The sequence below is a fragment of the Camelina sativa genome, chromosome 12 (genome assembly GCF_000633955.1).
Source record: "Camelina sativa cultivar DH55 chromosome 12, Cs, whole genome shotgun sequence".
NCBI lineage: Eukaryota > Viridiplantae > Streptophyta > Magnoliopsida > Brassicales > Brassicaceae > Camelina > Camelina sativa.
In genome coordinates this window covers 5,237,604-5,262,315 of record NC_025696.1, presented here as the reverse complement: position 1 = coordinate 5,262,315, position 24,712 = coordinate 5,237,604, and the positions used below count along the sequence as shown (strand labels likewise).

The 24,712-nt window shown below is 31.2% G+C and overlaps 3 protein-coding genes across 3 annotated transcripts in view; all 3 read right to left on the bottom strand.

Moving 5' to 3' along the window:
- Nucleotides 6,958-10,261, bottom strand: LOC104757606. The gene is made up of 6 exons (XM_010449437.2): nucleotides 10,189-10,261; nucleotides 8,342-8,628; nucleotides 7,878-7,943; nucleotides 7,723-7,787; nucleotides 7,419-7,509; nucleotides 6,958-7,303 (listed from the first exon to the last, which is right to left on the bottom strand). The coding sequence occupies exons 1-6, from the start codon at nucleotides 10,259-10,261 to the stop codon at nucleotides 7,289-7,291; spliced, it is 597 nt and encodes a 198-aa protein (XP_010447739.2). The 3' UTR covers nucleotides 6,958-7,288.
- On the bottom strand, nucleotides 19,743-22,072 carry LOC104733202 (zinc finger MYM-type protein 1-like). Its single transcript, XM_019233482.1, has 2 exons — nucleotides 20,910-22,072; nucleotides 19,743-20,807 (listed from the first exon to the last, which is right to left on the bottom strand). The coding sequence occupies exons 1-2, from the start codon at nucleotides 22,062-22,064 to the stop codon at nucleotides 19,743-19,745; spliced, it is 2,220 nt and encodes a 739-aa protein (XP_019089027.1). The 5' UTR covers nucleotides 22,065-22,072.
- The window catches only part of LOC104733201, a 1,653-nt gene continuing 1,358 nt past the window's right edge, over nucleotides 24,418-24,712 (bottom strand). The window contains exon 2 of the mRNA XM_010452804.1: nucleotides 24,418-24,627. Coding sequence (XP_010451106.1) covers nucleotides 24,418-24,627 — 210 coding nt within the window. The remainder of the gene's footprint in view (nucleotides 24,628-24,712) is intronic.

Here is a 24,712-nt window from a genome sequence, read left to right as displayed (position 1 = left end):
AAATCTAAATGAATACTGCTTTCTAGAGTGACTCTCTTGACTGTGCAACATACTTAAAAAAAAGCTTTAATTTGTTTTGTCTTAACAATATATAACTCGTGCATGTATTCCATTTTTCCAAAAAGAAATTAAACAAAGTGTATTTAATGAAGATAACAGAGGTTTTTTTTTTAAGGCCAAAGAAGAAGATGATTTTCATATTTGCGCAGAAGAAAGATGATGATGATTTTCATATCAGATACTATCAAGAAAAAACTGTAAATAGATAAATAAAAAGTTTTCAATACGTGTATGATGTATCTCTTCGTCTTAATTAGTCTTTTGTGAGAAACTTCTATTAGTCAGAATAAAACAAAGATTTATTAGAATATACACATTTTCTCAATAATATGAGATTCTCTCTTTCTCCCGTACGTCCCCCCCGCATAGTGTGTAAACTTGTAACTTTGTAGTACATATATACGACGTCGTTTCTCCCACAAATGGTTTGCAAAATTAGGTTAAGTTGGGCCGGAGATTGATGATGCGTACCAGAGGTTAAAAGCGTACCAGAGGCTTAAAAATCAGGTTAAGTTTGGCCGGAGATGGATGAAGCGTACTCGACGCAATTCTTCTCCAAGAAACACTCCAACATGTAAAATTCGTCCAATTGGCTGAACAATCCAAGGAGCACGAGGTTAGACCGATCCGGTTTAGCTAAATCCGGCTATCGACTAACAAAGAACTCCATGCCACGTCATGTATAATTTTGCCACGTTGGATAAAGAAAACTAATCGACGTCATCCATTTTGTAAACAGATAACCCAAATACTGTACTTAAATGTGGTGCCTATGTTGAATAAGATGTGCTCTTCTATTGTATTTTTAAAATCTTTATTTTTTTCTTGTGGCCATGGGTAATTGCCTATTTTGTAAAGCTTGAGCCTTGAGTTATGACTCAATTATTAATTTATAAAACAAAATGTTCACATTGCCTAGTTCAGTATACTATCAGTTGTTAGCAACTACTCCAAATAAACCCAACAGCTGATATCTACTAGGCTTTCAGCAACATCAATACCGTAAAAATCATTGTCACATTTCAAAAAGATGTGTAAGGGGTCTCGCTTGGTGGAAACAAGCATACATTTCAATTTGTTGCAACGTTTAAGGAGAGATTTGTTTCTTCTAATTTTAAGATATGGGGCGATTAAGATGTGGTGCAATATGGATTGCTAGTCTAAAAGGCTAATATATTTAAACGTATATCCACTAATGAAAATATATAAACCAATGGAAACACGTTAAGAATTGACTTCATAATAATTGATGGAGTTAAACAAAAAATGTCAATGACGAGAAAATCCAAATTGAAGGTTGGTTTTAGTATGTCTCGCTTTTGGAGAAAATCCAACGTCGACACACACTAAATTTATAAATAGACTCATATATTACTCAACGCTTGATCCATATAGAGTAACAACGTGGCATAATTAAACAATGATGAGACAAAATAGAAGATATTAGTTGGACCCCTTAAAAAAAAAAGCCAAAAGAAGGATACATGCACACATATATATATACCACATTAGAATTAAGATCATGCATGTATTCAATCGGCTAGCCAAGTAATGAAGCTTTGTTTGTTAATGTTCTATATATCAACCATTATTAATAAATATTTTTTTAGTTTATCATGATAACTTGGGACTTCAGCTGTATTCGTTTTAAAAATGTCAAAATTATAAAATTAATTTAATAGATACATACATATATATATATATATATTCAGATAAACTAACATTTGTATGTTTATCTAATTAAATTAGTTGATAAACCTACAAAAAATGTAATTTTATGTGATTTCACAAAAAAAAAAAAAAAAAATCTGAAAAACCCTAAAATGCATGAAAACACACAAATTAGAAAAGTATTTGCATTATAATGATTAAAAACTATGAGTTATTGTACAAACTGTACACACCAATATTTTAAAAGAAAACAAAAACATTTTTAGTAGTATGTTTCACGGTCGAGACAGTCAGTCACTCTAATTAGCATTATTAACCATTTAGATTTCTGATTAAAAAATTATTTGGTCAAAGCAAAGAAGTCCAAAACCAACCACAACTCCAAGGCGAGCACCAACCTATTGTTTCGTGTACGGAAGCTACAACTTGAAGACGAAGGTCGCAATCAACTCAAATCATGTCCGCAGCTGGATTGCAGCCAAGCGAGGAGAGCTCAAAAAAGCAGAGGAGACGAAAGTCAAACTGATGGTGTGTTTCTCGTGTCATGCCACTGATGACGTGGATCACACGGTGGCTTTTTGTCATGACAAGAGTATACTCATTCTTGATCTACAGAAGATGAAACAGATTCCGGCGAAATTAGTGAAGATGCTTGGGAACGCTGCGGTAAATAGTCTTACCTCAAAAAAAATTTGTGTGTTTTTTATGAAATGTTTTGGTGTGGCTAAGATCTAACTCTGTGTTTTATACTTTTGGGAAGGTTTACGGGTGTGGAGTGAGAGATTATGACAAATCGCTTCAATCCCTCCGTGTTGGTTTTGGATACTTTCCGTTCATATCAGATTTGGACATGGATATTGAGAACGTAATCCCTGGTTTCAATAGGTCTGCCGCTTCAACCAGAGAGGGGAACCAAATAAATTCGTGATAATGATAGAAAAAATAGTAAAAAGTCGTCATAATCAATAACAAAATTTTAATTTAAAAAATCGTTATAATCAATAAAAGCGTAGCTTTCTAATTCAAAGTAACTACTTCTCTAAAAGACCTTTATCTTCCTTTACACAATTAATGCACTTAGTGAATGGTCCAATGGTGGAAGATAAGTTGTGGTCGTGAAGGATCTACTAATCATAATTCTTCTACCAACCATTGCTCGTTTATGTCCCACAAGATTACTCTTTTTATATCATACACCCACCAAAAAACGACTTTCTTTATCATTTTGCTTTGGTTTAATCATGAAAATCATTAGGTAACTAAACACAAACAAGAACATAAAAATAAAAGTATGGGGTATTTTCTTTAACTATGCCAGTCTCAAATATGTTCAGTAATTAATGACGTATTATTTCATATATGTTTCGCACATTTAGCAGTACTCCACCTCCGAAGCCACAATATCAGTCTCATATCTGGTTTAAGCACTTACAAGTAAACTTAATATACCATGATGAAACTCATAGCCAAACTTTAGTGATCAGACACTTTATGCCTTTATGGCATACATTAATTCATTATATATGGAGTTCAATATTAAGTTGAAATTTAAACTTGATCAATTAATTTTAACATTACCAAAAATAAATTATATGAGTTGTATTATATATATATATATTGTATTAGAATGTTAGTTTTGGTCATAAGCGAGCAAGTATGATATATTCACAAATCACAAACAAAGCTTCATTACTTGGCTAGCCCGTTGAATACTAAAGACAAAAATAACAAAAAATAATAATAATATAGATTCATGCCATCCCCCATACTTGTCTTCAATGCAACTCGACATTGGAGTCTTGCAACCTTATATACGTTATTCTGATAAGATCAAGGAGATTTAATTGGCACATTTAGTATTTTTCTCATTCAGAGATTCATGATATTATATACATCTATATTAACATTTTCATAGTAACTTTTTGAAAAAAACCTCCGAGTTCTAAACTATTTACAATCCTATGCCATTGACATTTATTATTTTTTCACATATTTAGCAAAAAAAAAATAAGTCAATCGTTTTCCTTTATCAGAACCCTATAAATCAGTTTGAAATCGATGCTGAAAAAAAAAAATCAGTTTGAAATCGATTTTGTATATGCGTCATTATTACTCAACACATTAAATTCCAAAATTAATTTCCCCTAAATCTCTATATGCAAAACCGAAAAAAGAAACAAATTAAAGTCTCAGTAAATATTGAACAAGATAAAATTGATATATTCCTAATACTCAAAAATTTTACAAACATTTAATCCCTAATTAGTAGTATTAACTGTTAAATCTACTGCGTTCAACCTAATTTGGAGCCTATAAATTACTTGGCTCCTAGTCGCAAGTTAGCATCACCAAAATATCAAACATACGGCTTAAGTGTTTTGTCAAACACCCTTTCTCTTCATAATTAGCATGTTGTATATTTTTTTGTTTATCATATCAATAAAATTAAGTTTTCAGTTTCTACTCATGACAAACCACCATCCGTATCTCATGTCTATGTTTTTCGTTAACTAATATGCATTATATGCTAATTCTTTTGTTGATATATTAGATACATATAATTCAATATCATCCACTTATAAACAACTTTTGAGACTTTTTTAGTTTCTCTTTTATTATCATTTTATATTATTAACTAATTTTTTACAGCATCTTACTGTTTAAAACATGTTATCTCTAAGGGGAAAAAGAAAGACACTTGAGCTCTATAATACATACATGTCGATACTAATCAAGTTATATGAGATTATTATGCATTTTTTTCTTGCAAAAGACAACAAAATAACTAAGGTCACCAAGGTAAAAACTAACACTTATCTTTTTGACAGTAACATTATTTTTAATATATTTTAACATCATTTAAAAAAATTCAAGGTATGATTATTGATATAATTAAAATTTCTAAGAAGTTAAAATATTATATATATGTGAATTTATAAATGTTAAACATGTTATAAAATGGGGTTATATTGCAGAAATAGCATTAGTCCCACGCTTGAACACGAGTTAAATCTTCGTCTTATTGTTTTGTTAACACCATCAATTTTAGAATATTAGACATAACTAATTAAGTTGATTTATTACGATTATGTAAAAACAAATTATACCATGGGTGAAATTCTAGAATTGATAATCAAAATAAAATTTTACAATCTAAACATTAAATAAAACAAACAATATTAACATAAAAAAACAAATGTAACTAAAATTTAAAAAATTTAGCTATAAAATATTATTATGCGGTGTACCGCGATTTAAAATCTAGTTAATTATCTTAATTCTATGTGGTATATTGCTGGTATCCTTCTTTGGCTTTGTTCAAATCCAAACTATGTGATTGACTAAATCCTCCTCCAACTAGAAACTTCTATTTTGTTTCATCATTGTTTAATTAGGTCACGTTGTTACTACTCTATATGGCTTTTAGCATTTTATTAATAATTGTAATCTGCATAGAGAACCAACAACCCTTGAATATGCGGAAATTTTTTTCCCTCTATTACCACATGAATATGAGAATGTCTTCTCGATCATGCTTTTTTGCTTTTGCCTTTTTCCAATTTTATGCCTTGTCCTTAATTTATTTCTCCTCATATAGTTTACGACAGGACATGACTTCTTGCACTTTTGGAGAAATTTCTTAGACTTGCAAAGGTCGGCGTTGACACATTGATTCGAGTCATACGTCTCAGTTTCTCACTCATCAAGGTTTTCGCCGAAGGAGGGTTTTTTTCCTCTGAATATGACATCTCTTTCTCTTAATCATCCAAATAGTAATAACACGGCGGCCTACGGGGTTTAATTTGATTAATAGCAATTATGACAGTTCGCGTATGTGTGATATGTTAGAAACAGAAATTTGCTCAACGTGATTGTGACGTGTTCCACACCTGAATTAATACCTCGATGGCCCAAATCATTTTGGTACCAGTGTCAAATCATGTCTGTGTTTTTTTTTGGGTAAAAATGGATACATCATGCGCTAAAACTTTTGGATAAGTTGAGTTAGTAGTAGCTAGTGTAAAAAGAAAACAAAAGCATTTTGTTTTTAGTTCACTTACAGGGAAGTGACACATCATAACCCATTAGTTATGGGACACAGACGATTTGACAACCAAAAAAAAATGTAACCGCTTAGTTGATGAGTGGATCGGATAATATTTCGGTGGTATATTTTAATAGTTATTTGACTTATATCCCGGGCTATATCATGGTTCGAGATCGATTGTCACATGCAACTAAGAAAAATTTCTGCATGCATGACATGCAGATTCGAATTAGTACATTCTTTAGCCTATAGTATGTATTACTGTATTAGAATGTATAATACATTAAAAAAATGTAATTAAAACTAATGCAAAAAAACGGAGAGAAGTTACATGTATAGCTCGTCCCGGCCGTCTTCTTACCATTTCGATTATGACTGCTGGTCCTTGTTTCCCTTGGGTTTTCACACCCTTCATGATCGAAATGGTAAGAAGACGGTCGGGACGAGCTATACATGTAATTAAACTCGCGTTAGTTACGGTGGTAAATCACCAATGCATAGTTGCGTAGGGACTAGGGAGGACGATGATTTCACTCGCGAGAATCCAGTTCCAAAATGAATTGATTCTAATATATTAAAGTATACTAGCGTATTAGATTGGTTATGTTGGATTAAATTACTATACTATACTATTTAGTTTTGCTTTTAACTGTTTTTTGATGGAAAAGTAAAAAATTGAGCTACTATTAATTTGATGTAAATTTCAGGTTGGAAAACAAAAAGTGAATTGTAATCTACTGCACTTTGGATTTTGCTTTATAGACGTTTTAGGGCATGTTTATAGGGAGATCAGTTTAGGGTGTTCTTAGAGTATAAATATTATAAAAATAATATAATATCAGTAGTTATGAAATTTTGTTAAGAAGTTAGTTATTGGGAGAACATGTATAAGATCTTAAGATTTAATAATATAATATTCTTATAGAAATTTAAGAATGTTTAATAAATACATAGATTAATGTTTATAAAATAACATTTTAATTGCAAACTTATAAAACTTTTATAAAATAACATTTTGCAAACTTTTACCAAAATCGATTTTTTAATGTATATTATATGACTAAACCAGTTTTGTTGCCATATATTACTTATTGTTTTTTTTGTTTGTGAACTATTTTAGAGGTTAAGTTTGTATTGTAAATAACTTTTAAAATTAATATAACTAAAAAGGTAGAACATACTTCAAAAATGGAAATATAAATAAATAAATAAAAACAAATTTTCTAATTTAATAATACAAAAAAAAACCGCCAGGAAACCCCAATTATAACAAAGAACATTGGAGATTTCAGTCTGGGTTATAAGAGAATCTGATTAAAGCTGATATCAAAAGTCGCAATCTAGCTAACAACCAGAGCTATTATGGAATCAGAACCGCCAGGAAAATCGAAAATTAAGTCACCACCACAAATTTCTCTCTGTTGTGGAAACGAAGTAGGGAAGTGTGATCGTTTGAAGATGAATGAACAACGAAGTAGGAGACGCCGTATGTGCCTATCTTGGAGATCACTACTTGTCATCTGTCTGAAATTTTCAAATGCGCAGATGCAGAAATAAAATTATGATAATCTCAATTGGTTGCTGGAAAATGTAACAGAAAAACAGAAGAAACATCTAATTGTTAGATCAAAGTTTATACCACAGGGGAAATATTAGATTGTCGAAGAGCACGAAGCTGTGTGCTTTCCATGTTTTCAAATAACTGAGTTACTGTGTTCAAATGAACACCGCTGTGTTGAGACAAGAAAAGCCTTCAAAATTAGAACACGAGTATTCTTCATTATTAAAGGGAGTATTCTCTCATCACATTTCTCAGTCAATGGTTTTGAAGGCTTGAAGCTATCTATTAGAGTCAAACTCCAGTTGATACAAGTTTTGAATGATTTAAATTGGATGCTGTTCAAAAAATAGGGTAGTTCTTGCAAGTCAAAGAAAATCCAAACCTGTGCAATCCACTTTCTATATGAGCGTCCAGAGATGAAATCACTTGAGGAAGCTGCGCCAACGCCTTTAAAGAAAATGAGAAATGCCATAAGACACACAAGTCATTATTTATTTTATACATTCTTGATTCTTCTACACCATAACACATACATACTTGTCCAGTGGCCTTAGTCAGAGAAGCTTTCGCCAAAAGATTCTTCGGGAGCTTTGCCAACTGCGCCTGCACATAACCATTATTCCAAAATCAGAGATAAAACATCTTACACCCACTCATCCTCATAAAACTCTATCAATGCTTCTTTATTAACTAGATTCCAATGAAATAGAAGGCATCTTCTTCTTAGAACACCAACGAAACTGTTGCATCTATGTCTGAAATTATTTCACCAAATCCCCATTTTATATCATCAGAATCAACCCTAAAGGTCTTCATCAAACAAACCTAATCAAAACCAATCCCTAGAGCAACAACAAATACAGATTTGATCAAAGACTAATCTTACTTGCATACTTGTAGCTAAAGCCACCAAAAATCTCATCCCCACTTCATCACTAATTCACTCCTTAGACCAAATTCAACCTCTGAGACAAAGAAGACGACGAGACAGAGGAGATTACCTTGTTTATTAACCCGACGAGACAGAGGAGACAGAGAAGACGACGAGTTCTTAAGCTTGGCGACACAGAGGAGATCTCTTGACTTCGGGGGACAGAGGAGAGAGAGGATACGACGAGAATCGGTGGACACGACGAAACAAGGAGACGAGGAGACGAGGAGATCGGTCGACTGGGTGATTCAATGGCCGGAACTAGACAGAGGAGACGACAGTAAGATCCGGAACACAAATCGCTCGCCTTTTCGCCTTGTCGCCATTTGCGAGAGAAGAAGAAAAAGAAATGTCGAAGAAAAAGAAATGTGGAAGAAAAAAAAAATTGAAACCAAGCTTTTCCGTGTGACACGTCAGCGTTAGATCAGGACAAGAACTGATCTTATTCAAGATCAATTGGGCCGATCTTATGGCCACTATTCATTAAATTTGATTTTAATATGGACTTAGCTCACATGGGGTGATCTACCGATAAATATGGCCTTACACAGTGCCAAAAAAAAAAAGAAACCTTCTACCTAGAAGAGAGTATTTGAGAAAGTTTATTCTTCTAGTGCGAATTGCAAAACCCAGAACAGGTTTATAGCGGAGGAGTGAGTGTCCGTCGATATCGCCGCTGACGCCTCACATTCCGCGAGACCGCGACCACCGTCGTTCCCACGTTGTCTCTCTCAAACTCCTCCTAATCCTCTCTCAAGTATCTTCCAAGCAAGCTTCTTCAATCTTTCTCTTGCAGTTTCGTTGATTCATTTTAAAAGGTCTCTCTCTCCATCTCCGGTTAGATTGGAAATCAAAATTGGCCTTTCTATATAGAACAGAGCTGAAAATAGGAATTGAGCCATTAACAGAGCATTAGAAGGAGAGTGATTTCTTTGAATTTTAGAAGTTGGTTTCTCAAATGTTGGATTCTAACCTGAGGTTCTTCCTTCAAAGATGTTTAGTTAGTTGTGAACGGTTTTAACCATCTTGAACCCATCTTAATCCACCAAACTCTTCAATTGACTAAAGAGTTCTCTAGAAATGTTGTAAACTATGTCAAAAGAATCCTCAAGGGGTTACATTGAGATGGCAAAGAAAGCTTTTGATGATATTGCTGAGAAGAAGAATACAGTTTCGTGGAACTCGCTTTTACAGGGGTATTTGGAAAGTGGGGATGTGGATGAAGCTCAGCAGAGTCCTGGAATCTGATTATCTCTAGCTATGCCAGAAAAAGGTGACATGGGGAATGCATGCTCTTTGTTTCTGGCAATGCCTTTGAAAAGCTCAGCTTCTTGGAATATTTTGATTGGTGGCTATGTGAATTGCAGGGAAATGAAACTAGCAAGGAACCTATTTCGATACAATGCCTCATAAGAATAATGTTTCTTGGATTACAATGATTTCAGGGTACACAAAATCAGGAGATGTTCAGTCTGCTGAGGAGCTCTTTAGACATATATGTCTAAGAAAGACAAACTCGTTTATGATGCCATGAGAACTTGTTATGCTCAAAACGGCAAGCCAAAGGATGCTCTGAAGCTATTCTCTCTCAGATGCTTGAAAGTAATTCTGATATTCAGCCGGGATGAGATCACATGCTTGAAGCCAAATGAATTCTAAATTCGCTTCTTTGCCAAGCAAACCCTTACACACAAAACCTTCTCTCCTTCTGATCCTTACGCAAACTCATCAAAATGTCTGATTCGATTCACCAGAGGAAAGCTCCGACTCCGGTTGCAAACGGTGGCCGGAGCTCAAGAACGAGACGCACGGCGTCACGATGCGTTTCCGATAAGAATAATATTTTCGACCGAAGCTTTTCAGAGCCGAGTCTCATCAATCGTCGCCGTGACGGAGGAGACAGTAGTTTGCTTCTACATGAGAAAGAAAGCTCATGATCAAACCGGAGAACTTGTCTTATTCCCTCGTCGAATTTGATTGGGTCGTGCATCTCGCCCAGTTCATTGAGAAAATCATAAGGAGAACAAGAAAGATATGGAACATATTGGCATGTGTGCAATGAGATAGACCAAAGTATACTTTTTGAGCCTGGCACATAAAATATTTTAGTTTGTGTTGCTCCAGAATCCAATCTCACAGAATAAGGGCACATTATTGTTCATAAAATATTGTACAATATAGTATACAGATTTATACCATACATATTTGTTACCGGTATTGATGATTTGTAAATTAAAAAAAAACCTCTATCCAATCTGCTGAATAACAAAATAACAATATGCATTGCGCAAATATATATATGGGTTAACACAACACAAATCACTATGCTATATATCATGATTTTAGAGATAGATTGAAAGTCAAAAAATAAACTATAGTTTCTAATAATCTTACTATGTAAGATGTATTATGAAAACGAAAGACAAATTACTTCATAGACGGTTTCACAAAAAAAGGCTATGAGATTAGAATCTTCTAGGTAAGCTAGAGTCTTTGGAAATAGATCAGAGAGCCTTCAAGCTGAGCTAGAATTTTTGAAAGTACCTTCTTGTTGTGCAAATTGCAAAAACCAAAATTATAACAGAGAAGTGACGAATAAATTTTGGTCTAACTCTACTAATGGTATGGCCCAATTGCCTTCTTTTTTCCTACGTAACAAGTTATTAAACTATCCAACTAAACTACGTAACAATTTCATATTTTTGAACACCAACCCATAATTTCTTGATAGTTTTGATGCCGATAGTGTGGAACTGTGGATCGATGGGTATCCAAAACAGTTGGAGATATGACTCTGGATAATCATATAAGAATAATTAATGTTTTTTCATATTAACTTATTACTAAATAATTTATAAGGTTTATCATAACCAATTAATATTTTTCTATCTCGAGGCAACCGAGGAAATATAAATTAGTGTTCAAATTGTACCGTATGATAGTATTTTCATATTGGCATTCCAAGAGGCTTTTGCGAGGACTTTAGTTCCCGTTTGGTAAAATATTCATCTTCCCAATCATTTATTGTATGTTAACTAAGTAAATACTGAAAATAATATTATATTAATAAAGTATTATATAATCTACTATAGATTAACAGTCCTTAAATATTTATCAAATTTATACTCATCCTCCATATGTATATATACTTCTTCATAAATTTTTAATATTAAATTAATGTCATTTTAACAATTGGAAAATACTTATAATTTTTTTTCTTTTTTTTTTCTTTTTCAGAATAATTTAAAATTAATAATATATTATTTTATTTTAATAATATATATATATATATATTTTTTTTCAATTTAAGTTTTTGTTATACATTTTTCTGTCATTCTTCTTCATTTTTTGATGTCTTGTATATATGTATATTTATCAAAGAATATAATGCAATAGCTATAGATGACACACAATTATTTTATTTGAATAAATTTTCATTAACAATATGTATATATATATATACATATATATATTATTTATATTGACGACATATATATATATATATATATATATATATATATTGTACCAAACACACACATACATATATCATATAGGTATATATGAAGATTATACATGAAATTAATCACTTTTAAGGAGTCTTGTAATTAGTTTTCAGCAACAAATATTAAAACATATTGACGAGTACATGCTAATAATTATTTCCTTAATTGATTTTTACCATATCAAAATCATGTTGACAAAAGTAAATATAAAGTGGACTAAGCTAAATATATTTTTGACTAACATGTGAAATTAATTAAAGTAGTCTTGTAATTAGTTTTCAGTAATAAATATTAACACATATTGATGACTACTTGCTAATATTTATTCCCTTAATTGGTTTTTACTATATCAAGATCATGTTGACAAAAGTAAATATAAAAAAGGACTAAGCTAAATCTATTTTTGAATAACATATAATGTTTACATATCTAGTTGTAATCTATACTCTTTAAGTACATACAAATATTTTATTTTCTTATGAAATTATCTATATATACATTTTTGGAGACATTAAGCAAATAAATCATAGAGTTGCTACTTATTTACAAGGAATACCATTATTATTAAATTTTAAATTGAAATTTAAAACCAATATTTTGGGCTAAACAAAAATTCCTAAAATATATCCTTAATCAATCAATGACTAATTACAATATCTAATTAAATTAATTACAATATCTTCAATTAATTCTTTACTATCCTTATAACCAAACACAATTAAAAGATTTTGTTTGAAAAATAAAATAATATTTTTTAATTAAAATTATGATTTTCCTATCATCTTTGTTTGATTTATTTAGTTTACTTGTTTTAAATCATCATAAAATACATAAAATTAATGTAACTATATTTTTTTGCATTTTTTGTTATTTGGATTTTGATAAACATGCATGTCTTACTTAAGCAAGGAAGAAAAATTGTGTTTAGGTATGTAGCGAGATGAGTTTGTGTATTAATAAAAACTGAAAATTATATCATTAATTGTTAGTAAATCATCAGTTCATTACTTTGTTAACACCATCGACTTAGAATATTAGGCATATCTAATTGAGTTTATTAAATTACGATTATGTAAAATAAACAAGCAGTAGTATGTTATATCACGGTTATATTCTAAATTTAACAATTTAAATTAGTAAACTTAAATTTTTTAACCGGTAAACCTATAATATATAGATATAAGGGATATACATTTAAAATTTATAAAACATTAGTCATATATTTATATATATTTAATCTACTAAAAATTATAATTTTATTTTATTTTTAAAAATATAATCCTGCGATGTACCGCATGTTAAAATCTAGTATACGTTTAAAATAGTTGTGCTTAGCATTCGGTTTCTCACACGTAATTTGATTATAACCATTAAGCTAGGGAATTAAAACAAATTCATTTCTCTAATCGATGTTAATACTCTCATGGCAAGGTGAAGGGTAAAAATGCAAACGCTGCCATGAAGATATTACGTAAGAACGAAATCAAATTTGGGGAATAATTTATTAAACTCAACAATATTTAAAACAAATAAAAAGTTGCAATTGAAAGACACGTCCTTTTGTTTAATGAACCACAATCCTCAGATTAATAAAAAACTAACCTCAACCGTTAGATTAATAAAAAACTAACCTCAACCGTTAGATTAAGAGATAACGTCAGCAGTTTCCTAAAAAATGAGTTTGCTATTATATATAGATATTGTATAGTTATCGCAACAATAATGTAATTGTGACCGAATCAAAATACACGATGCAACGGAACAAACAACAATCTTTATACCATCTATCTTTTGTATGATTGAATACATGTTGTGCAATTTTCTAAGCGTTGCTCTTCAATTCTAACTATATACGTATTAAAAAAGGAAAAATCTTTTTTTTTTTTGTTCAAAGCGGTGATTCATTTAAAGCTAAACCGGGATTACAATGTGGCGGTTTAGAGCAAGCTTAGCAATCGCATCAGCTTCTCTATTACGGGTTCATGGGACAAAGGAGAAATACAATTTCTGAAAGTTTGAGGACAAAGAGAGGATGTCGTGATGCATCCCGTGGAGTTCCTTGGGCGGAGACCCCGATTTTATGGCTTCGATTACTTGTTTAGCATCTGAAGCGATGTGGAGGCTTGAAAAACCTAGATTCCTTGCGGCTTGGATTGCATGTAGAATGGCCGAAGCTTCTGCGGTCACTGGAGATCTTGTATGTGGAGCAAGCGTCGATCCTTGGGCAGTGAAGCTACCATCCGCGGAGGTGAAGATCCATCCCAACCCTGCAGTGTGCTGCTCAAAGTTCCAGGCAGCGTCAGTGTGACAGGTTATCATTCCTGGCTCAGATCTGCAGATGGGAGGTTGGGTCTTCGTGGTTTGAGGGGCTGGGGAGTTCTCCTGTGCTTGATTCCAAAAAAGGAAAAATCTTGGAGAAAGAAGAGATAAAGTATTACTCTGATTGATGTCTAACTATTCTGATTGATGTCTCAGACATTATTAATTTAAGCGTTACTCTCATATGTTTGACATTTCTCTTCTTAATTAGTCTTAAAACTTATCCGCATATCGGATAAGATCAGTTTTCTTTTCTCTTGGCATCAATTCAGTTCCATCACTGGCGATTGATATGCTCTTTACCATAAAATATTTTCCTTTCTTGTTTGGCAACGGCGTTTTTGTGGTGTGTGATTAGGATCGTAAGTTGAAATGATAATATGTACCAAATAAATTAGGGACATTTTTAAGAATATACTAAACTTTTACAAAAATTTGAAAATTACACTTAATATTATAGTTATTTGAAAACTACATATTTTGAAATGAAAATGGACAGATATACCTTTTTCATTAAAAATTATTTTAACAATTAAATAAAATTAAGAAAAACATGAAAATTAAATTTAATTTTAAAATAATTCAAATTAAAATAATTTATTTAAAAAAAAAAATCGGAATAAATTATTAATAAATATAAATTATAACAAAAATGTATTTATTGTAATTTAAATAATAATTACATGAATCAATTTTTGATATTAAAATTTTAAATAAAGAAAGAGAATTTAAATATTTTTGTTGATATTATTTAGATTTAAATTTATTTTAAAATAATATATATATATATATATCAACGTTTTATAATATATATATATATATATCAATGTTTTAGACTTATTTTAATCATTGTTGATTTATTTATAATGTCGACTTTTTGAACAATCATTATGTTTTTTTTACTTCTGTTGACTTAATTATCTTTGTCATCGACTTTTATTAAAACAGTTGACTTATGTTATGACTAGTGGATTTATAACATAGTCGATTTTTTTACCTGTTGACATAATTTTTTTGTTCATCGATTTATACTTTTTCTGTTTATTTGTTTACTCATTGTTGATTTATAACATTGTACATTGATTTATTAATAAGGTCGATATTTTGAATGGTTGATTTAAGTTTAATTTTAGTATTAATTTCAAATTTCCTATTAAGTTTAAAGTATGTATTCAATTTTTTTCAATAAATTATACAGAACTACAACTTTATAGATCAAAGTGTCAAATTAACAAAAACAAAAAAAAATATGTCACAAACGTTTGAGATTTGCTTTCCTCGCATGAATCATGGATCATGTAATTATGTAAATCTTTCGTAGAATTGGAGAGTTTTTGGACCACACGTTTCATGGTTCATAGAAGGAGAAAAAAAATGAAAATAAAAATATCTTGGAAAGTTATATACAAAAAGTACGTAGAAATTAGAAAGGAAGTTATACGTAGTAGCTTTTATTTTAATTTGGAAATTCAACAAAGGAAATATATATAAAAAAGGGCTTTAGTGTGAGTGATGTAATTAATTGAAAAAAGAAGACAAATGGAAAATTATGGATCTACCTGACAAATAAAGTGACGAAAGAGAAGCGGAAAATTAAAAGAACAACAGATATCCAATCAAAACATAACCATATATGGATCGATATTTAAATACTAGTGAAGATTATAGTTTTTGAAAAGTGAACATAGTAACATTCTTAAAATGTTATTATATATTGACCAGTTTAGGTCAGAGTTTAATTAATTAGACATTGATATGTAAAATAAGCTATTTTCATATCATTTCATTTAGTCTGCTTCAGTCTATATATCCAAGTTTTAACTAGATGTAGTTCAATTAAATGATATATTGATTTGTGAAATTTTTGTTCATTATTTTAATTTTTTGTTTGGACTATTTCTCTCTTTCTCATATACCAATAAAAAAGAAGCATTTCGATTCAATAAGCTTAATATTTATATATTTAAAACGAAAAATAAACCTCCCCCAATGGACACCATCACGATTCTCTAAATATATATGAAAACAAAAAATCGAATGTCTCTCATGTTATTTTGTTGGCTATAATAAAATCAATTTAATTCTCGAGAAATTAGTTTTTGTGTTCGTTTAAGTTCTAATCATTGAACTAGTCAACAATAGAAATTATATGTATCATGTATATACGCTTGCTTGCTAACGATTAGTTAAAGAAGACAAATTAACGAATGAGAGTCTTTATTTTATTTTATCAAAACTATTTATTTTATGCCATTTTCGATATTTTATTCTTTCACTAGTATTACTACTATTTTGTATTTAAACGTAAATACATTGTATCAATGGGAGAAGATTAATTGTGGGTTTGTCGTGTTACTCGAGGGGAAGCAGAGCTCACACGGTGAGCTTTTGCCTTGGAAATCGTGTACTCATCGTGGATCTGACGGAGATGAAAGAGATTCCCCCGAGATTGCAACGGATGCTGGCCGAGGAGACCTCTACAGTACCTCTCTAAGTATTTTGGATTTTTTTTTATTTTTGTGTGTGGTTTATAAATCAATAAATCATCTCTAACTTTTGATACTTCCTCTGTTTCATAATAAGTGTCATTTTGACACTTTACACACAAATTAAGAAAACATATTTAAATATCTCTTATACCCTTAAAATTGATATTGACTCTTGATATTCTTCAATGAATATGAGGTTAAAGTTAGAAATTTATGCTTAATATTACATTGAAAATTTAAAATGACACTTAATTTGAAACAAAAAAATCAGGCCAAAATGACACTCTTTGTGAAACAGAGGAAATATATATATATGGTAATTAAGGTTTATGGGTGTGAGATTCGAGGAAGATGTGCCAGATCGTTTAAGAAGATGCGTGGACGTGACAAGTACTTTCCGTTCGTTTGGGACTTGAAGATGTCCATGGGTCAACTGATACCCGGGTTCAAAAGGAGTGCTGCGTATAAGAGAGATGGTGATGGTAAGATCTCGCAAGAAGGAGCACGTGTTGCAGCGCTTGAGGCTTTCTTGTGCTCCGTCGTTGCCAAAGAAGCAAACTGATCGATTGGTACCGATCTCTCTCTCTATATATATATATCTTGTCTTCTAATAATTAATGGATTATGTGTAATTGGGTTTTGGGTTTATCATTTGATATAACCTTTGTTTGTGTCGTTTTATCACGATTTGGGTTTGTACCAAACAGGCTATTATTGTCTTCTTTTTGTTTATGTTTGTTTGTTTGTTATAATCAATTTCGGTTTAATATTTGTCTCTACGCTTAATCTTCTCTGTCTCTATCATATATAACTAGATTATGACCCGCGGTACATCGCGGGATAAATTATTTATAACTAAAACATTTAAATTATAAATTGTATTTGTTGGTTAAATATGTTATAATTATATAATAATTGTTAATTTTATAGTTTAAAGTTTAAACCATATAATACTGCAATATAATTTATTTTTATATAATATTTATTAAACAATTTAATTAGATATGTCTATTCTCGGATACTGATAATGTTAACAAAATAATGAAATGATGTTTTACCCGTTTAACATCAAATTAATGATATTTTAAATTTATATAAATATCGACAAAACTTGTCCCGCTATATAACTCCGTCCCGAGGTATTTTAATTCGCACTATATAATCTTAATTTTTAATATTTATTGTTTGATATGTTATTTATTAAGATTGTAACCATTTACATTTTATAAGATTGGCGCTTCTTATAAAGTTTAAATATTTATAATACTTGGAATTCTTAAAATGGCTGAGTATTTTCATATTTAAAGTTTCGTAAAAGGTTAAATATATTATTAATATTTTAAAGGTTTTCTAACTTTTAAAAAAAGTTGAAATATTTATTATATTTAAACTTCTTATAAAGTTTAAATATTTATAATATTTGAAACTTCATAAACGTTTAAATATTATTAATATTTTTAACATTTTATAAAGTTTAACTTTCTAAAAAATATAAATATTTATAATATTTTATACTTTTTATAAAATCTTTAAAATAAAAAACCAGAATAAGCCAAATAAAAGTTTTTTAAGTTTAAATTCCTGATAAATCAAGCTTTTTACTCAATTGTATTATGAATCATTTTGGTCTCTTTTATAATATGACTATGAACTATTGCCCAATTTTTTTAGGCGATGTAGGATAATGTACCCATATTTTTTTATTCATCTATTGAGTAATATATGTCTGTTTTTTAAAAATTTGTAGCACATCATATGCAGTAAAAAAATCACAATTTTTATTAATCACAATTTTTATTAACTAAATGCATTTATAGAATTATTCAAGATAATTTTAATATAAATTCAAATAAAAATGAAAAGAAATTATATATTTATGTTTGAATGAGGTAGAAAGATTTTCTTATTTTTTTAAATTTTACTATAATTAATTTTGAAATGTTTAGTAACTAATATTAAAGTTAATGCATTAAATGTAAAAACTTTTCAAAAAGTATTTTTAAGCAAAAACTGCTACAAAAATACTAGTATAGATTACTCTGTTTTGTTCTCTGCGTTTTTGTTAATTTTTGGCAATAGCTAGTTATGAATTTTAAGCCAAAATAAATAAAAAATAGGCTGCAAATGGTTGCACAGTTGAAGAGATTGAAGAGGTTGAAAAAAATTATTCAACCAATTTTCACCATTTGTATTGTAAAGGTTGAAGAGGTTGGAAAAAACTATTCAGCCCGTTCAACCTAAAAAGTTGAAAAAATAAACTAATCCTACAGCAAAAATCTTCAACTTGTTCAACCACTATTTTGGAGATGAATGAGTTGAATATTATTCAACCCAATTTTATTCAACCCATTTTTTTGAATTTTGTTCAATTTTGTGCCTCAATTTGCAGCCCTAATAAGTGTACGTAATATTTACTCCAGGTACCTCTCTCTCCCCTCTTGCTTTTTGTGTGGTCAGCAAATCATTAATATCATCGTTTTTTTTGGGGATCTGCGAATATAACGGTTTCTATTTCTCACCCACTCGCTCGCTTTGCTTTTTAGGCAAAAGAAATAAACCTCTCCCTCAACGTGCATTTGTTCTCTTAAGAGGGAACAACACGTGAGAGAATCTTTTATTTTATTAAAACCATTTATTTTTTTATGACGACATTTTCTTCTTCCAAAAACAAATGTATTTTCTTTTATTTTGATTTCACCACCAAATTCAGTTAATATATTGCTATTCAAAGTATGGATTGTATATATATTGTTACATTAAAGACTCCTTTTTTCCCCGCCATTATATTTGGGTGTTTTAAATAAATAATACTTGTAGTACATTATCTTAAGTTTTTATTCAACATTATTTATCGTCTTCGCTAGTTCATAATATTCTTCAGATTAGATAAAACACCATTTTGATAATAGTTGGATCAGCTTGTTGAACCTAGAGTTGGATAAAGGAATTACGCACCGAAACCATTATACTATATGCTAATAATGTATAAAATTTTTATTAATTCGAGTCTGCATGCATGCATAACTTTTTTTCTTTGTTGCATATATGTGCAGTGATGGACCTAGAAAATTTATTCGCTGGGGGCAAATATATAACAAAAATTTAAATATTAATATCTTAAATAACATATAAAATTGTCATATGAAAACTCTCAAATATCTTATAAAACTACCCTACGCTCATTCAACATCTGAAACCTTTCTATCACTTTTTCATTTGTGACAGAATCAAGTAACTCTTTTTCAATATAGCAAACAAGACAATCACTTAGAAACTGGTCTCCAATTCTATTGCGTGTAGTCGTCTTCACCAATTTCATTGCCGAAAAACATCTCTCAACACTTGCTGTTGCAACTGGTAAAGTTAAGACCAACTTCAAAAGCCTGTAAACCAAAGGATGTGCAAGATGCTTTTGGGTTTTTACCATTAAACAAGAAAGATCTCCAAGACTTTTCAAGTTTTTAAATCTTTCATCTCTGCGTACATTGTCAATGTAGATATCAAGATGCTGCTCAAGACACAAAGTCTCCCCATAACTAAAGTCATCTGGATAAAACTTAACCAACTTCACCAACTTTTCCTTGTCAAACTCGCAAAATGAATCAAGAGGACTTAAAGAAGCCATACATATAAGTAGATCAGTGTTTACCTCCGTAAAACGATCATTGAACTCCTGAAGCTGTAAGTCTAGAATAGTGTAGAAGCAGTTAACCTTATAATGATGCAAGTTGGTTATATTGGTTTTCCTTCTTGGTTTCCTTGGATCAACAAAGACGTCTTCCATGACAAGCATTTCAGCATTATGTTTCTCGCAAAAAGATGAAACTTTATTCATAAGTGAATCCCATCCATTATCCCTAAGCTTTTGCAATTCTCCCTTAGTAGATTCCACCAATGACATGGCATTCAAAATATCTTGATCTTTCCTTTGCAAAGCCATTGACAAATTCTCAGTTAATCCCAAAATAAGTAGCATTAGTTGCATGTAGAACACACAATCAAAAGTGTGAAAGTACTTGAGAAGACCATAGGCTTGACGTTTTTTGGAGTCTTCAACGCCTTCATTTTGGATATACTCAAGAACCTCAATGATAGTAGAAAACAACTCAACTAATTGTTCCAATGTTTTCTGATGAGAACCCCATTGAGTATGTCCAGGTCTTTGAAGCGAAATTTCTTGATTCAATCTTGTACCAGTGTTAATCTCACCTCTACTAATTCCTTCCTACACTTTTCTTCGATAATTTTCTCGAATCATATCTTGCCTTTTGCAAGAAGCTCCAACTACATTCAATAATGTAGAAATCATATCAAAAAAATCACCAACCTCAAAGTGTTTTTTAGCGATAGCAACCACCACCAACTGGAGTTGATGAGCAAAGCAATGAACATAATAAGCAGCATTATTTTCTCTAACAACCAATGCTCTCAAGCCATTAAATTCCCCCTTCATGTTGCTTGCTCCATCATAGCCTTGCCCTCGCAGCCTTTTCAGGCTCAACCCGTATTTAGCAAACAAATTATCAATAGCAGACTTCAAAGATGCAGATGACGTTTCTTTTACATGAACAACTCCAATAAACCTTTCTTTCACTGCTCCGCTCTTATCAACAAATCGGAATACAACAGCCATTTGTTCTTTGTGAGATATATCTGCAGACTCATCAACTAACAGACCAAACACACCATAATCAATTTCTTCAATAATTGACTTCACTACTTCTTCTGCAAAACAATTCACGATCTCTTTCTGAATCTTTGGAGAAATCATCTGGTTATTTTTTGGAGCCTTATTCAAAATAACCTTACTTATAGCATCATTTTGTTCTCCTGTGTATTTCACGAGTTGCAAGAAATTTCCTCTATTGGCAGATTCTTCTGACTCATCGTGACCACGAAAAGACAATCCTTGTCGCAACAAATATCTGGAAACATCAATTGAAGCATTTAAACGAATGCGATACTCCTTCTTCACCAAATCGTCTTGCTTAAACAAGGCATGCACAATAGACTGACCTTGCTTCATCAAGTTATCACACTTTTCAGCAGCACAACAATGAGAACTGTTGGATGATTTACCCATATGAGTGTCTAACCTGTCAGGCTTATTCCAAGTACAAAACCCTTCTTTCACAAACGCATCATTCCCACCTTTCTTTCGTACATCATCTTTAAATAAGTAGCAACACAAACAAAAAGCTCTCTCTGTTGATACACTATACTCTAGCCAAGTACCATACTTCTCAAACCAAGCTGGATTAAATCGCCTCATTGCATTACTCATCTTTGTTTTTTTAAAAGGATGATCATAAGGTTGACATGGACCTCTAACAAGATATCTGCGTCTTATCTCGTCTCTTTCATTCGGATGATAACTCATTATCTCTTTCCTCTCAGCAGGATCCCATGGCAAATCATCGACATTGGTGTTGGACGTTGAACCAGAAATTGGTTTGAAAAATCGTTTCATATTGGCTTGCATATTGGTAATTTATCTATAAAACAAAAATATTTCACTAGTTAAAAAATTAGAAAAAAATACAATAATTTATCACAGCAGTCGACAGTCATCACAGGAATTCAGTAAAATAAATTACTTAAAGAATACATTAAACTATCTCTCAAAAATGATGAATTTTATATTCATTAAATTATGAAAAAAAATTCCATAAAAGCATAATCATCAGTGTTTGCCAAAAGAAAAAAAAAAGCATAACCATCGATTAAACATATATCTGCCAATAAAAAACAGTAATTCAAATACACTTATAATGTTTCATCGTTCTGAAATAATATAAACCAAACAATAAAAGTGTCGAACTGTTGATAAACAGTTATAAAGGAGCAAAGAAAAAATAATTTACCAGTTTTCTGTTTTTTCCTCTGCAAAACGCCAGGACGTGAAAGAGAGACAACAAAAAATTAGTTTAGGGTTTTAATTTGTAAAGCTAATTAGTTTTAGTTTACAAATTAGGCTTTTATTTATTTTAAAATATTAATAATGTGGGCTTTTGGCCTTCTAAAAGGTTTAAACAAAAGATGATTGGACCATTGAAACAAAAGTTAATTTTGCATTCGATGGGGGCAGTTTTTTTATTTTTGGTGGTGGCAATTATTTACATTTATAAAAAAACCAATAAAAACTCATATATATTTTTTTTTTATTGGTAGCAGCTGCCACCACCTTGGTTGCCGTAGGTCCGCCCCTGTATATGTGACAAGGTCGACCACGAACAATAAAATAAACTATGTCAATATACTACCGAACGTGCATTACCCATATTTTATTTATCCACTCATTACTGATCAACTACGCAAATATGGATACAAAATTATTAAACAATGCGTTCTCAACCATTATTTTATTTTTTATGCGTCACGACATCTATTCTCTCGACGTACACTTTCTTCTACCAACCATTCTCTCTTCTCGATCCTCTTTGTCCCACAAAATTGCTCCTTTATATCATAAATACCAAAAATCAACTTTTCTTTTATCATTTTCCTTTGGTTTAATCATGACGATCGATTGCTATTAATTAGCGTCATAGGGTCAATCTAATTACAGAATATAAAGTCATTATTTATCAGAAAACCAAAATGGAATGGTTATGATAAGACTGACTTTATTTTGACCGCCATCTTCTCAATTAAAAGGGACTACTCTCTCTATCTATATAACATACTATCAACCAATCTATTTATCATTATTTATATGTATATTCGATCCGCAACTTTCACCAAAATTTTCATTATATTTGTTTTCAATATTAAGTTGAAATTTAAGCTTGATTAATTACTTCTATCATTACCAAAAAAAAATTATATGAGTTGTATTATATATTTTTGTATTAGAACGTTTGTTTTTGTCATTAGCGAGCATGTATGATATATTCACAAACAATGCTTCATCACTTGGCTAGCCCGTTGAATTCTAAAGACAAAAAATAACAAATTAATAGATTCATATGCCACAAACTTGCCTTCAATATATACATCTTCTTGGGATATATAAGATCAAGAAGATTTGCCACATTTAATATTTTTCTCACCCATGGTATTATGTACATTATCTTAATTCTACGTGGTATATGTAAGATCAAACAACTTTTCCGTAAGTAAATCACATACAAGCCAACCTTTCTTCCCCATTGGGTAGCCTAAAAAAACACACTTGATGCTTCTAGCGTCAAACTTATCCTTTAAGCGATCAATCCTTCTAGCGTAACATAATGTTCCAAATACACACAGATTATCATAAACCGGAGGAGAACCGTAAAGTAGTTCATAGGGTGTCTTGTTGTGAAGAAGAGGAGATGGTGTTCGATTTATTAGATAAGTAGCCGTCAAAATACTCTCTCCCCAAAACTTCTTAGGTAAATTGCCCTGAAACAAAAGAGCTCGAGCCACATTCAAGATGTACCGATGTTTGCGTTCTACACGCCCATTTTGTTGAGGAATTTCAACACACGAAGTTTGATGAACGATGCCCTTGTCTACAAAAAACTTGCACAAACACATAAATTCTCCTCTGTTGTCACTTCGCACCGTCTTCACTTGTTTATTAAATTGTCGTTCTGCAAACATGTAGAAGGTTTTCAAAGCATCGGACGCCTCTTTCTTTTCCAACAACAAGACTGTCCAAACAGCTCTAGAACAATCGTCAACTATTGTCAAAAAATAACGTGCTCCACACGTTGATGGTTCTCTATAGAGTCCCCAGATATCACAATGGATTAAAGAAAAGAAATCATCTGCTTTATTGATACTTGAAGAAAACACGTCTCAAGTTTGTTTGGCTCGTAGACAAACACCACAAGATTGTTCAAAAGACCCTACACTATTAGAAAACCACCAATAGATCCTAAAACTGAAAGCACCCTAGAAGATGGATGTCCCATACGATGATGCCATAAATCCCGAGTCTGTAGTTTGCCCATATGTCCGGCTTGAACTGCAACAACACCCTCGTAGTGATAAACCCCGTCACGCTCCTTCCCTGCTCCAATCAAAGTCTTCGAACCGAGGTCTTGTATCACACAAAACTTTTTAGTAAAGAGAACAAAACCAGCAACATCACGAAGCAATTGAGCAACCGAGATAAGTGTGATCGATAAACAAGGTGCAAAG

Excerpts from the sequence above, each read along its gene's own strand:
- LOC104733202 (XM_019233482.1), bottom strand. The coding sequence starts at position 22,064 with ATGCAAGCCAATATGAAACGATTTTTCAAACCAATTTCTGGTTCAACG. Across the intron at positions 20,808-20,909 it reads TCGCTAAAAAACACTTTGAG|GAAGGAATTAGTAGAGGTGA; the intron begins GTTGGTGATTTT and ends AGAAAAGTGTAG.
- LOC104757606 (XM_010449437.2), bottom strand. The coding sequence starts at position 10,261 with ATGCACGACCCAATCAAATTCGACGAGGGAATAAGACAAGTTCTCCGG. Across the intron at positions 8,629-10,188 it reads TCATGAGCTTTCTTTCTCAT|TTCGACATTTCTTTTTCTTC; the intron begins GTAGAAGCAAAC and ends CATTTCTTTTTC. Across the intron at positions 7,788-7,877 it reads TGACTAAGGCCACTGGACAA|GCGTTGGCGCAGCTTCCTCA; the intron begins GTATGTATGTGT and ends TTTTCTTTAAAG.